Source organism: Tympanuchus pallidicinctus, unplaced genomic scaffold (genome assembly GCF_026119805.1).
Source record: "Tympanuchus pallidicinctus isolate F22 unplaced genomic scaffold, pur_lepc_1.0 scaffold8, whole genome shotgun sequence".
Lineage (NCBI taxonomy): Eukaryota > Metazoa > Chordata > Aves > Galliformes > Phasianidae > Tympanuchus > Tympanuchus pallidicinctus.
Genome location: NW_026294802.1, coordinates 5,934,228 through 5,948,631, shown reverse-complemented (window position 1 = coordinate 5,948,631; position 14,404 = coordinate 5,934,228). Strand labels below are relative to the sequence as shown.

The 14,404-nt window shown below is 35.1% G+C and overlaps 1 protein-coding gene across 1 annotated transcript in view; it reads left to right on the top strand.

Annotated features, from left to right (window-relative positions):
* SYT10 (synaptotagmin 10) overlaps window positions 1–14,194 on the top strand; it is a 32,768-nt gene extending 18,574 nt beyond the window's left edge. The window contains exons 4-7 of the mRNA XM_052669406.1: window positions 10,521–10,641; window positions 11,558–11,729; window positions 13,112–13,241; window positions 13,531–14,194. Coding sequence (XP_052525366.1) covers window positions 10,521–10,641; window positions 11,558–11,729; window positions 13,112–13,241; window positions 13,531–13,602 — 495 coding nt within the window. The 3' untranslated portion in view covers window positions 13,603–14,194. The remainder of the gene's footprint in view (window positions 1–10,520; window positions 10,642–11,557; window positions 11,730–13,111; window positions 13,242–13,530) is intronic.
* Window positions 14,195–14,404: the final 210 nt, after the last annotated feature.

Sequence of the window (14,404 nt, the reverse complement as noted above, 5' to 3'; positions counted from 1 at the left end):
TAGATGGTTTGGTTGTTTTGATGAATTGGTTGGTATTTTCAACTAAAATGCTATTTTTATAGAAATTTTCCCCTCCACTGCTCTGTGGAGATAACCAAAATAGTCTGTCATCCTGGTTTTTAAGAAATATTGCATCAGAGGTAGAATCTTCACACCATTTCTTCAGTAGAGCCAGAGACTTCCCATATCTCTTCTCTTAAATATTCTCATGCTGTGCATACCTGGATGGTGGAATCTAGGTGTGCATGACTAAGAGGACAAGAAGGACTTGGATTTGCTCACTAGTTTGAGCATGAGTGACATATTTCCTGAGAAAGGAGAAGACCAGACAGCAGAACATAATGAGGACAATTTTCAGTAGTGAATTCAGGAAAATAATTATTTATTTCAACTATGAGGTTTACCAAATTGCTGTGAACAGTCTCTGGCACAGCTCCAGAAAAACACATCTCTGTATGCTTTGTTTGATCAAACTCAGATTTCAACTTAAGGATGATGTTCTCAATCTTTAAGTTAAATCTGTGTTTAAGGCCTTGAGATAATATAGTACTAATATTTTTATATTTGTATATATATATACTTATATGCATATATATTTCTTCTAGTGTTGGTATTATCTCTAATACTTTAGTAATAATTTATATGCTTACTGTTTTTTTGCAACAGACGAGTGTGTCTTTAGCTTACAATTAGATTTCAGTAATTTAGAATCCCTGGACTGTCCCATCATTTTAGGCAGATTGAAATGGCATAGCAGATGGTGCTGTTGAGAGAGAGATATACTATAGAGAGACTAATATACATCTGGAAGAAAAAGTCTGCTAATCTTGGCACTGTATTCTAATCAAAGTTTCTTCTTCACTAAGAGTTAGTACACACAGTTGCAGTGCTTAGTTTGTTCTGCCCATTTTAATCTGTATGAAGTTTACGATAAACCATCTAGCATTTGGATTTCAGCCTTTCTGCCACTGTAGCTTATAGTATTCCAAGTGCATAAATTTTCCCTACATCATTAACAGTAAACACATGCACACAAAGTATTTTCAAGCATTCAGTGACTGTACGCACTTTCACACACTTCACCTAATTCTCAGCAAATTATGTAATAAACTGGTGTAATTGTTTTTTGTTTTTTGTTTTTTGTTTTTTTTTAATCCTGTCAAAATGGAGCCCTCCTATAAGGTGTCCTGTTACTATATGTGCAATGTGCTGGCTTGTGTTTTACTTCTGCTGTTTCATGTAGATTAAAATTCGGTTAGTAATAAAGGTTGCTAATTCTGACATTTCAGAAACTGTAAGATGAGGGAGCCAATCCTGCACAGCAAGAAACAGCACGTAAGATGCTAGTCAGTGGGGAATTACAGTACTGCGTACCAGATCTAAAGTTTCCCAGAGTCACTAACTAGCTATTAAATAACTAACACTTGCCAGAGTCAATGGAACTTGGATCAAGCCTTGAAAAACATGATCTACATGGTTTTGCAATAAGTAAAAAAATAACTATATCCAAGGCAGGCATATTTTGATTTTCATAAAAAACTTGTAATTTAAAAGAAAAAGAAAAAAAGAAAACTGGGGTTCTCAACAGGAAAGCACTTTCACTGTAAGGAGGAATCAAGATACCCACATACAAATATATTTCCCTCATGTTTTTTCCTTCCTCACCTTTGCTCTGTTTTGTTGTATGTTGTATGAAGTTTGCAGATTTACTGTTCAGATATGCTTTCTGCACCAGTGGTTTGCTCATACTTTTGCTAAATGATAAGTAGTAGAAAATGGTAGAAGTGGTGGATCAAATAATTGGTCCAAAACTTTAAAAAGTACAGCAGAAGTGGCTTCTCTTCAGCTTTTTGTCTTCTGCATCTCTTCCATAGTCCAGGATTTTCTCTTCAGAAGATATAATGAACTTAAAAACATTCTTATTGTCTACTTGGAAAAAGCTTATTTTTATGACACAATCTAGGAGTTGAAGATCCACTAGACAGAATTACCAGAGAAATGAACTACAAAATTTTACTGTGAAGGAAGTTGCTGCGGCAGATCAGGAGATTCTCCACTGTGTAAAGGCTGTCAGGCAGACATCTTTAGAGGCTTTGCTCGCACATCTGTAAGGAGTTTTTATTTGGTAGAGGAAACACACAACCAGGGGAAGGTGAGTCTGAGTGGATGCATTGAATCCTTTTGGCCGTAAAACCAATGACTATGTGGTAAACCACAATTTGAATCCTTATTTTTTTTCCTCTCACAGTAGTTATTTGAAATGACTTAATGAAGTGCAGGATTGGTACCTCACATACTCAGTTTTATAGTTTTCAACCGTTGATATTTATTCATCTTTTGTATTTGTATTTTGTATTTTGTTCCTTTAATTTTTCATTCATATCATTGTTTCTCTGTTATGTGTTCTGTTGGAAACCTGCAGCTATTGTATAATATGTAGCATGTACCTGTTGTAAGTGCTAAAGCATTTTCATTTTTAATGTTAAATTACCAAAATAAATTTGGTGTAAAATTGGCTGTGGAAAAGAAGTATTCTAGATATCTGATGATATTAATACCCCCCAGTTTTGCTTCAACATGGGTGGTTGAACTTTCAATAAATAATCCATTATTTACTTGGTTCGTTTGATTGATTGAATTAAAAGACAAACCAGAGGCAGCTTTGGACCACCTGCAAAGGTTGTGCAGTATACTGGTATACTGTAATTCTTAGTGCACTGTAGGAAACTATTTCATAGCATCCAAGACAAACAATATCACATGAACTGTTTAGTCAACATATCTATCTTCTTTTTTTGTAAAGTGCTTGCAAGCTTTGCATATATTTCTGAAGTTTGTTATTACCTATATACTGTACGTTTTTGTTTGTTTTGTTTTGTTTTTTTTAAATCAACAGAAAAAGAAAATTTGAATTGCTAACAAGAATTTAAGTGCCAGTACTTAGTATCATTAAAACATTTAGGCAAAAAGGACACTTCTTGAAATGATCTAATATTTTCTGGATGTGAAAGTTCATCAACTTCTGATTCTTATTTGAAAATTGATGGACTGCTTTGGAAACATCTGCCTCTGATGTCATTGCCCAAAATATAGGTGGAAAGTAAATCAAACACAATTGAAGCCCATTTACCCAGGGCTATTGCAGCTTTCCTTAGTTTTCCCTGTAGTTTACAATTTTATAAGTGGATAAAAGTAGCATACTGGACTGAGTAATGCAATAGTGGTACAGAGCTAATAACAATTTCTCTTATGTAGTCAAACCTTTAGGCCACATTATTTGGATTATCTTATTTATTGACATTCAAAGAGCGGAACTATCAGGAGCTGTTTTATTACCGGCAATGTAGGGGACTATGCCATGCAATTAGCCATCCTCATCAGAATGGTTTTACCTTACCATTTCAGGAAATGTCCATAAAAGCTGTGAAATAATGTTGAATGCATGTGAAAGAGTAAAGTCTTGTAAGCACAGAAACATTTTTTACTTCTGTAATAGTAACAGTGCCTTTATAGCCAAGAATAGCTGGCACTTGCCATTTCCAATCTATCCTGATAATATAAAAGATCCATGTGATTACCTACTGCTCTACTAATGAGAGAATACTCTGGTCAGTCTTTATAGGAAAAGTGCTTAGGTTTTTTATTTAGGTTTGGGACTGCTTTCATCCCAGTTCGTAGCCAGAAAAGACAATTGAGAAAGAATGGGTTTCTTACTAGCCCCTGAAAGCAGCTTCAGTTGTTGAATATTTCTTTTCATTTGAAACAACAGATCATTTGAATATTCTAAAAGCTAACTACTACTTTTGATCTACTTTAAATGTAAGAGATATTAGATGAATGAAGAGGGTGGTTTACCCTGAGGAAACTACTATTTCTGCGTCCAGGTGGTAGCTGGGCTTCAAGTGACCTCTGAATTTCTTGCTACTGATTTTCTCTTAGCAATCAATTCATTGCTCTTTCAGATGAATATATCTGAAGTTACTTAGTTACTGTTCCATTCACCTGCCAGTGGACACCACGTTTAGATCGCACAAGTATCTGTGTTCCTAGGTGTTCTGAGCTTCCTTGCTGGTGAGAAGGATGAAACTACCCTCTACATGCATAAGGCAGATATTTAGGTACAGAAGGATTGACAAAACCAGCACCCAGGAGGCTTCCTGGTCTCCTGTTGGGAGCATTCAGCCTGCAAGATCCTAACTGCTGTCTCAGGGAGTCCTCCTTCTGTGATCAGAATCACAATCAGAAACTACTCCTACCCAGAGCAATCAGGACATCGGGCTAAAACAAACATTAGGCCTCCTGAAGAGGAAGACGCAGTCATTATGAAGCAACAGACACCAATGTCTCTATACCATCTTCTACAGAGGCAAGAACAAACACAAATCTCATTGATTCATTTTCCAGGAGACCCACTCAATCAATAAGTGGTGCTGGGAAGAAGAAAAAGAGCTGAATTTTGTATCCAAAGAATAACAGAAGAGGGAAGTAAATATTAGCCATGAGGACAAGATTTCCAAAGTGAAATCCCATTGAGAGATGGTAGAATTAGCTGTCCTATGCAGACATCATGCAATTTTGACAATGTCTGTGCTGGCATAAATAGCATCAAATTCAAAATGTATAGATGAGAAAACAGTATTCAAAAAGTCCGAAGGTCTAATTTCTGCCACTGCTTGATTATTATTATTAATTATTATTATTATTATTATTACATATTGTACATAAAGATAGTTTTTAATATGTCTGAACAGCTAAGAATTCAGAAATGTGTCTGAATAATTTCTATGATAACTAGAAAGTGATTACTGCTTAGTACAGGCACTCACTCAACATAGTGCAGGAAAATGGAAAGAGAAAATGTGTAAATCATTTCTTTAGGTGTAAAATAAATTAATGCCAATCTAAGAATTTTCTCTTGTAATCAACTCTTGTGATCATTAAAACACCATTTAAATTAGAACTATTGGGAAAGTAGTCCTCAATAGTAACATAGAGATTAAAAATCAAAATTATTAATTATTGAAGATTATGACCATGAAATTAACATGGATGGTTCATAGGAAATTCAATTTCTAGAGCAGTATTCATTTTGCAAATCACTGCTATTTTAACAAGAGAAGTAAAAGACACACTAGTACCAATATAAGTATATGCAATTTTGAGTTCTAGTAACATTTAGATTGTTCTTTGTAATAATCTATATTGAGTTGCTGTTAAGATTTTATTTGAATTGCAAAACTTGAAAAAGGAAAGGCAAGGAACAAGCACCACCTAAACAAATGGCAAGAATACATCTATGACCAATTATTATTATTACAAAATTATTGTAAAAAGACACTTTATTTCACATATCAGCAGGACACTATGTAGATTCTCTCATTGGCAACATAACTAGTAAATAATTTTTCTCATTCAGTTTAGGATATGGTGGCAATCTGTGAAAGGAAACCACCCTGAACATGATATCATCTCCTCCTAACTTTCTCACTGGATTTGTAGGTATTCTTAGCTAAATGTTATCTCTGATTAAATTTAATGTCAAGACTGGACAAATTAATCAGAATGATTAATCGTGGTTGGACTCGATGATCTTTAAAGTCTTTTCCAACCTGAGCTATTCTACGATTCTATGAGCAACAGCAGAATTTTGTCCAGCAACAACTAAAAAACTTGATTGGGCTAATTTGTGCTCCTCTGCAAAGGTTTCAAACTTCTCTTTACAATGCTCTACTCTTTCTATGACATAACTGGGGAGCATTTCTGTAGAAATGCTTGCATAGAACTAAGTGTGAAGATGTGAGTACTGCTCTCTGGTGGGTCTGATGACAAAGTAATAGAATAAGAATGATTTTTTGTCCAACTTTGCCAACCTCTGGGCTGATATCCCAAGAAGACATAGAATAATGAATGTGTACAGATACTTGGTAACTGGTTAGCATATCCACTATGGGGTGGTTGATAATTATGGTATTCAAAAAAGAATTTACATTCTGTATCTAAAAAATCAAATTAATCTGTGTAGCTAACAGACATACTTATAGTCTGTTTCCTCTGTTTTGTTCTAGCACTGCTGTAACAGAAAATGGATTGAATAGATAGATTGGGAGCCATAAGAATAACTGAAACTGGTGTAGGGCTTAGCACCGTTCCAGTTCCTTAGTTGTCTATTATGTCTTCCATACACAAAAGGAAAATAAATGGGGAAGAAAAAAAAAAAAAGAAAAAAAAAGATATGCAGTACCATCAAATGCTTCTTTCTGTATTAGTGCAGCTGTGCTTGATGCTGGTAGTTTTTATTCTTTGCTTATTGGGTTTTGTACCTCTTAATGTAATTTGATGGGGCGGATAATGATTACAAGAATCTGCATAACTGTTGTTAATCAAAATCTGAGTATAGTTTAAAAAGAAAAAAATATCAAAATGGGCCAAGAAAAGAGAGAAAATGTCATGAGAGTTACATAGGTACTGCTATAACAAAAGTTATAGGAGAATATGTGATACATGTAAAGCAGTCTAAAGGATAGTTCAGATTTGCATGAGATGCTGCTGCTGGTTCCGGGCCTGTGTGCTCTGAATCATGGTTTTTTGAAGTGGATTGCAGTGCAGATGTAGTTAATGATGTTGTCTGTACCTCAGCTTTGGTAGATTTACTCAAACTAAAGGGTTCCTGTCAGATGAATTGTGTGAACTTAATTACCTAGTGTATTATACAGTGAGAGAAATACAAATTTTCTAGAGCAATAGGATTCTGAAGTAATTTAAATCCTATTTTTATATCTCAATTAAAAGAAATAATACTTAAGTACCCAAGGTGTTCAAAAATGTTACTCATGATAGTCAGTTTGATAGACAAAGGCTTTCAGAAAAAGTTTATATGTTGACTTACTTTGTTCATTACCTATGTCTGAACTTGTGTATTCATCTCCAAATTCATGGCCCTCTAGCACACAAGTTATGAAAAACAAAATAAAATGTGTGATATCCCAGCCATTTCATGTGGTGCCCACTCTCTGGTGCTTATGTATATATATGTAATTTTATCCTTAACCTTTCAAAAGAAAATTTAAAAGTTCAAGATTCTTGGGCTTCACCCTGAGTTCCAAAGAATATGTATTTTAGTTATATTACTTTTAATATCTTAGTTTTCAGTTGCCTGATAATTTCTAGAGGTCTTAACATAACTTTTACAGTTATAACCATAAAATATAACTATAAGAATTCACACAAGTATGAAGAAAGACTACCAGTCTTAACAGATATTCAGAACAGAAATTTAGTAAAAGTATTAGGAATTTCAATTCCTTGCTAATCAAAAAGACACTACAATAGATTAATAAGTAAATAAATAAGTAAATGTGCAAATGCTGCAACTAGTATCAAATCACAAGGAGAAAAGCATCAGAATTGTTTCAAAGGATTCTGAAATGATTTGTATTTGACCTCAGAGGACCATGGGAACTCTTAACCGCTGGTAATAGTCTATCACAGCCGGTTCTCTTTACCAGGAGAGTTACATGGTGTCTGCAGATCAGTGCTGTGTAGCTACTGATTTTATTTTTAGCTTTCTGATCTTATGACAATATGCTGATAAATGTCTTTGACATAGACAAGGGTGTTTATCTGAAATAGTATGTGTTCTAGCTTACTGCAGAATTTACCTGTTTTCATAGCACAGGTAGTAGCATGAGTATTATTCTGCCATATGAAAATCAGATTTTTCAGGGTGAAGTGAGCCACCTTTTCCCCAGATATAGACCATAGGTCTCAAGGGATGCCTGAATAAATAGTGGAATAGTAGAGAGCCTTTTCCCTGGGAAAAAATCATCCCTTATTACCTCAAACTGAAGAGTATAACAGAGCTCTGGTAACTTCAATACACCCTTTTTCATGGCCTGATGTGTGGGCTGAAAACCTCACCTTCGTTCGTTATCCAGGCATTATGTTGCATTAGGCATGTTGCTTATCATTTTGTGGTCAAAAACACTATGTTTGATTGCAGGAAATTTTACAAGTTCTTTTCTGAGATAATATATATATTCAGTACGCAAGGTTTAGAAAGGAAAGAAAAAGGGCTGAGCATTAGTATCAAGTCATTGTCATTTTGTTCAGCTCTGATGGTTTTCATAAGTCTTAGATTAATAGATAGATTAATAGATCAATCACCATTAATAGATTAACCGCCACATGGAGCTTTGCAAGTGTTTTAAGCAGTGCATTTTTTAAAAACACTTAAATTATGGTAAATAGTCCTGTATGAACTGTTGTTTATCATTTAATTTCACTCAAATTTCTGAGTGTATACAATTTATCTTCAGAATGTAATAATAGAAGATTCAAGTACATTCTCCCATCTTGGAAAAAAATTATTTTCTCCCTATTCACCTACACAAATCAACTCTCTGGAGGAAGAATTTATGACCTCTTAGTCTTTTTCATGATCTTCTCACTGTGCTCCATGACCGAACCCATCCTCGTCACCTCCCTCAACTCAGGCTTCACACTTTGAATAGCTGAATGTGAGGGAAGTGCATTTTCTTTTCAAAGAAAAGGATGGGATGTCTTTCATATACGTATATGAGGACCAGTGATCAGTCTGAATTCAGAAAGTAATGGTAGCAACAGAAGCTGTGTTTAAAACACGGATTCCACACATGACAAACCTGTTAAGTATAACACAGGGCAACTATCACTTTAATAAATAATTGAAAAGGATTACACTTCATTTGTTCAAGTTTTTTTGCAATTAAAAAAAGTGAATTTGTTTACTATCTGTGTGGGTATTCTGTGGTACAAAATTGTGCAGTTCGTGTGGCTAAGTAAGAAACTGGACAAAGGGGGGTACAAAATGACTCCATTATGTAGACTGGATGAGCTAAATAATTTTGAAATCCTGAGAAACCCTGACAAGCATGAAATCTACCCATGGAGAATGCATGGGTACACATGCACAGCACTCTTAATACTTAGAACAGAATCACAGCAAGATGACTGAACTTGTGAACTGACCAACCTACACAAAAGTCAATCTTTTATTAACAGTGCAACAGAGATTTTAAAGCTATTTTAAAATTACATTCTTCTATCTAGAGTTCACAGTGCAGGGAAAAAAAAGAATAAAAACTACCTATGCATGTGATTAAGTCCATCTTTATTCAAGAAAGATTTGAAGTATCTATTTCAGGTTTAAGCATTAACCCAAGGGAAGCTAGTAAGACTTCATATATATAGCTGAACAATGTGAAAAATCCTCACTCTGACTCACAGCTATAAGCAACATGTTTGTCATCTACCCAGCAGCAATTATTTCACCATGCATCATTTAAAAATATATCATGCTCACCTTCTGATGTTAGATCAGCTGCAACATAAATCCAGCTCAACTCAAATTTGTAATCTCAGGGTAGTTGCTGGTCTGACAGATAAAATACTAAAGCTGTGAATTAAAAATAAGCATTTTAGTGAAGTTAAAAATAATCCTTCAAGATCATACGAGCATGCTTGAGAATTGCTGCCTTACTGAGCTGACAGCCTTATAAGATCTTTACAAGCTATTATTTAAAAATCCTGACTTGTTCTTAGCATGTTGTAGTAGGGTTAATTATGTTTGCTTGTTTGAGGAGGAGGAGTAGGAAGTTATTTACTATCTTAAAAGAACAGGAATAATTCAGAATATAAATAATATCTGAAGAGCTAAACTTGCATGATATTAGGAAATTATATGTTCTTGTATATAATTGAGGAAAAAAAAATAAAAAATAACTCTCTTCCTTAGATCCCATTCATCAGATGTTGTTGTATCTGAACTATATAGCATTTTTTTTTTTAATTTACAACACATTGTCACAGCATAGATACTGTTTCTCCATGAGTATCATCAAGATCCTTTCTTTTCTATCTGTCCTAGTGTAAGATCCTCCTGGAAGTTGTCCTTGAGGCAGGAAAGTTTGAGGTGCTACTCCTTTGCTTTATCTTCTTCTGAAACAAAGTCATCCACTAAACAGAGTAAAATCAATAAGGCTAGTAATATTTAGAAGCACATTCATTTTTTTGAAGCTCTCAGTGAGGATGAACCTTTCAGATACCTACATATGTGAATGAATAAAACTGCTGCATTCATTTCAGTGGCTAAAATGCAAGGAAATCTAAGTGATCTAAATATCCCACTTGATTTCTTTATACTGGGTATAATGCAATCTGAGTTTTTTCCAAAAGAAGAGTGTGAAATTCTACATTCAGCAGCTTTTCTAACTGTGAATTCAACATGAATGCCAGGAATTCCAGAAAAATTTGGCTATGTTTTTGATTTAAATTCTCCATTTAGTAACTCTAGATCCTGTCATTAAAATATTATCCTATTGGTACTCTTTCTGTATGCTCCAAATATTCTTGTTTTCTGGTTCTCTTCATTCATATCAAAAGATGTTTCTCTTCATGGTAAAAATATTTCTGAATTTCAGCATGGTATGAACTGAATTGTTGGCAGTGTGATTAGATTTCTAATAATTGCTTTTCTCTTCCAGGAAAGCATAGATTTGGGTGAGATCATGTTTTCCCTTTGTTATTTGCCTACTGCGGGGAGAATGACATTAACAGTCATCAAATGCAGAAATCTCAAAGCAATGGATATAACTGGTGCATCAGGTGAATCTACTTCTTTTTTAAGCAGCATAGCAGAGCTTACTCAGAAAAGAGACAAAAACAACCTCTTCTTTTACTGCATGTTTAGCATGGTTCTGAATGGAAGTAGCATCAGAATGAGTATAGCACCTATGTATGTCACACTGAGAGTACAGCCTCCTATTTATTTCCATGGAAACTACAACAGCTACAAAGATCACAATAACACTATTTGATAGAGCAAATTCTCAGTTACAAAACGCTATTTTTCAATATAGTCTCCACCATTAGCTGCCCATTTTTGTCAACAATGAAAAAGAGCCTCCATTCCATGCTTATAAATATCTGCACCAGCAGAAGTTACCCACAGTTTCATAGCTGCTGTAACAGCATCACTGCTGAAATGCACCTCCTACTTCCTCGCTGTTCTCACATCTGATGTTTGGTCTTTGTAAATGTTCAGCAAGTACTGATGTATTTCAATGGGTGTGGTTTTTTTCTGCATGGAATTCACAATAAAGCACCGTTGTTTCTTACACACTTCCATGTCAGATGCCATTTTGCCAGCCTTCCTCTCTGCTGCTATCTGTTGCAGAGCAATAAAATGTAGTAGGATATTGTCAGGAAGGTTCAATCTCTGCTGCCATACCACCAACGTCTGTCTCTGACATCAAGGCCCAACATAATAAAATAGGAGAAATTACTTTTGGGGCAGCCTTCATATCTGCTATCTTTGGTGTAGTGTTTGGCACATCCATTCAGAAAGTTTATACCTTTCCATCGCATTGACAGAGCATTGGAAGCATGGATTCCCAAGGTCACTAAAGATATTGCATTTTATGTCTTATAAGTATGACATACCTACAGAAATATTGTATATATGCTACATGTATGAATGGCTTTGAGTCCAAGTACACACAACTTATTGTCTGTTACTTAGATCCATATGTCAAGGTGTCACTGATGTGTGAGGGTCGAAGACTGAAAAAGCGGAAAACAACCACAAAGAAGAATACACTCAATCCCGTTTATAACGAGGCCATCATCTTTGATATCCCTCCAGAGAATGTGGACCAGGTCAGCCTCTCAATTGCAGTGATGGATTACGATCGGTAAGCAATGTTTTCTCTCCAAACGTTAATCTTCAGTTAGACATTATCTGATCATTGCAAGCAACTGATTTCTACCTCCCTGAACTTTCGAGTAAGTCAGTGTCACAAAAAATAATTTGTGCCTTTCCTGAAGAGGTTTTAAGCTTCCACTACTTTTAGAACTCAGTCCATGAAGTCTGTGGTAAGGAAGAAGCTTGGACAGAACTCCTTGCCTGCCTCTAGCAGTGACATGCATTTCTGTCCCCGTCTAGATGCTATACAATGTAAAAGTTTGTCAGTTGTGGCTCCTGGTTTAAAAGACACTTGTGCCTCCAGTTTCTATTTAAATGCCAGGTATCTAAAATCAATGGAAGTTTAGATGCCTAAGAAAGAGTTAGGTACCTAATTACCTCATTGAATTAAGCCACAATTAATTATTTGGATGAATCCTTTAGTTCATCCCTCACTGATTACATATCTTAGCTTCAACTAATCTGTATCCTTACTGAGAATTGAGGAGACTCCTACTCAAAGCAGCTCAAATATTGCAAAGTAAACTAGACTGTAACTGACAGTACTGTGTCTGATCCAAGTCTGCTTCCTTCCAGGGCTATTAATAATGAGCTCTTGAGATTGCAGGGCAAATAAACAGTGAAAGTCCAGTTTACTTATACAAAACGTCAGATTATCTTTGCTCACCATCAGATTTGATTCTGCTTCTATAAATTCTGTTAGGAAGAGGTTCAGATGTGAAAGGGATACTGCAACACCACTGGGGGAGAAATGTAGAGCAACTTGTGCTCCTCCAGTATTCTCCATCTGCTCCCTTCAAAACGTTGACTAAATGGAAAGTAGGAAATGTTAGTCTCAGGTACTTGTAGGGAGGTAAGGAAAAGGACTTTCTGGGTTCCTTCAGCAAGTCTATGACACTGCTGGGAATTCTGAAATACTAAGGTAAACCCTTCACTGCTATAACACCTTGTCTTTCACATTTTTAGCAGAAATTCCAATGATATTAATTAGATCTAGGATATGTAGTGTGAATTACATCTGAAACATCTGGAGTAAGAATTTATTCTCTGGCATCTTCCATCACCTTCCTGTACAATAAAACTTGAGCGTGCTCTCCTTGAGTGTTTTGGTCTGTAAAATTGTAATGGCAAAGGTTAAGTCTTCATCACTGTTTTTATAGTTCCTAGAAATAGTCTGGGAGTGGCTGAAGGTTTTGGATGGTATTATAGAATTTCTTATTGCCACAAATCCACTAAAACTAATATCTGTAATAAATACCAGGAAAATCTTGGACATATATTCTATGTTGCATGAAACTACTAACCTGAATTATACATCAAATGTTATTAAAACTGCATTCAAAAATAATTATCTTTCTTTACAATTCTCAGCGTAGGGCACAATGAGGTCATTGGAGTATGCCGGACAGGAATAGATGCTGAAGGGCTTGGAAGAGATCACTGGAACGAAATGTTGGCTTACCCACGTAAACCAATAACTCACTGGCATCCTTTGGTAGAGGTAAGAAGTAGCACAATTTTCTCCTCCGGAGTGTATTGCATGTTTAGGGTTATTTTCTCTCTCCCATTTATGTGCTTCTATGAATCATGAAGATCAGCACATCATTGTTGTATCACACTGCTATAATACCCTCTGCACAACGTATGTCTGGTTGCTTAGGTTTGTTGCTTATTATATCTGCCATATCAAACATTTTCATGAGGATACGGCATGTTACAGCACTGTAACATTAAAACCTTTAAAATTCCTTAGATTTTGATCTTACATCTGCAAACTGTTTTTCTTGCAGTTACCTGGCCGAGCAACCAGTTTTGATAGCCAGGGATCTTGTTCATCACCAAAACCACCACTTACACCCTAGGGAACAAGAGCGGATTCATCAGGTTCAGTATCCAGTGCTCCCATGTAACTCACATCTACATAAACAGGTTTGGATTCCACAGATGAACTGCATCCATATTTTTGTATTAAAATGCATTTTTTCCTATTCTAAGTCCTATATTACAATTTATAATAATTTCTTACCTTGTGAATGAAGTTGACTTGAGCCAAATATAATCCTTTCTCAAAAAATTCACTCACCTGTTTTCTCTCTGGTACATACCCAGTATCAGATCCAATATATTTGAATAGATATAGAAATCAAAAAGAACACTCCCTAAAGCAATTCAAAACCACTGCAGATTTGGATGCTTAATTCTTCTGAGAGAGAGCAAATAGTCATATATGGCTCTTGTAAATCTCATCTAAATTGAACTAAATTTTATATGGCTTCTCAAGATAACACTTCAAGCTGAACACTGCATGAGAAAGAAAGAAATAAAGAAAGAAAGGAAGTGAGAGAGAAATAGAGAAGGAGATAGAAACAAAGAAATAATAAGGAGCAGAAGAAGAAGAAGAAGCAGAAGAAGGAGAAGAAGAAAAAGAAGAAAAAGAGGAAAAAGAAAAAGGAAAAGAAAAAGGAAAAGGAAAAGGAAAAGAAAAGAAAAAGAAAAAGAAAAAGAAAAAGAAAAAGAAAAAGAAAAAGAAAAAGAAAAAGAAAAAGAAAAAGAAAAAGAAAAAGAAAAAGAAAAAGAAAAAGAAAAAGAAAAAGAAAACAGCAGTAATTACTGTCACATTTTGACTATTTGAAGTTCTTTCTTTGAACAAAGTGGAAACACTGA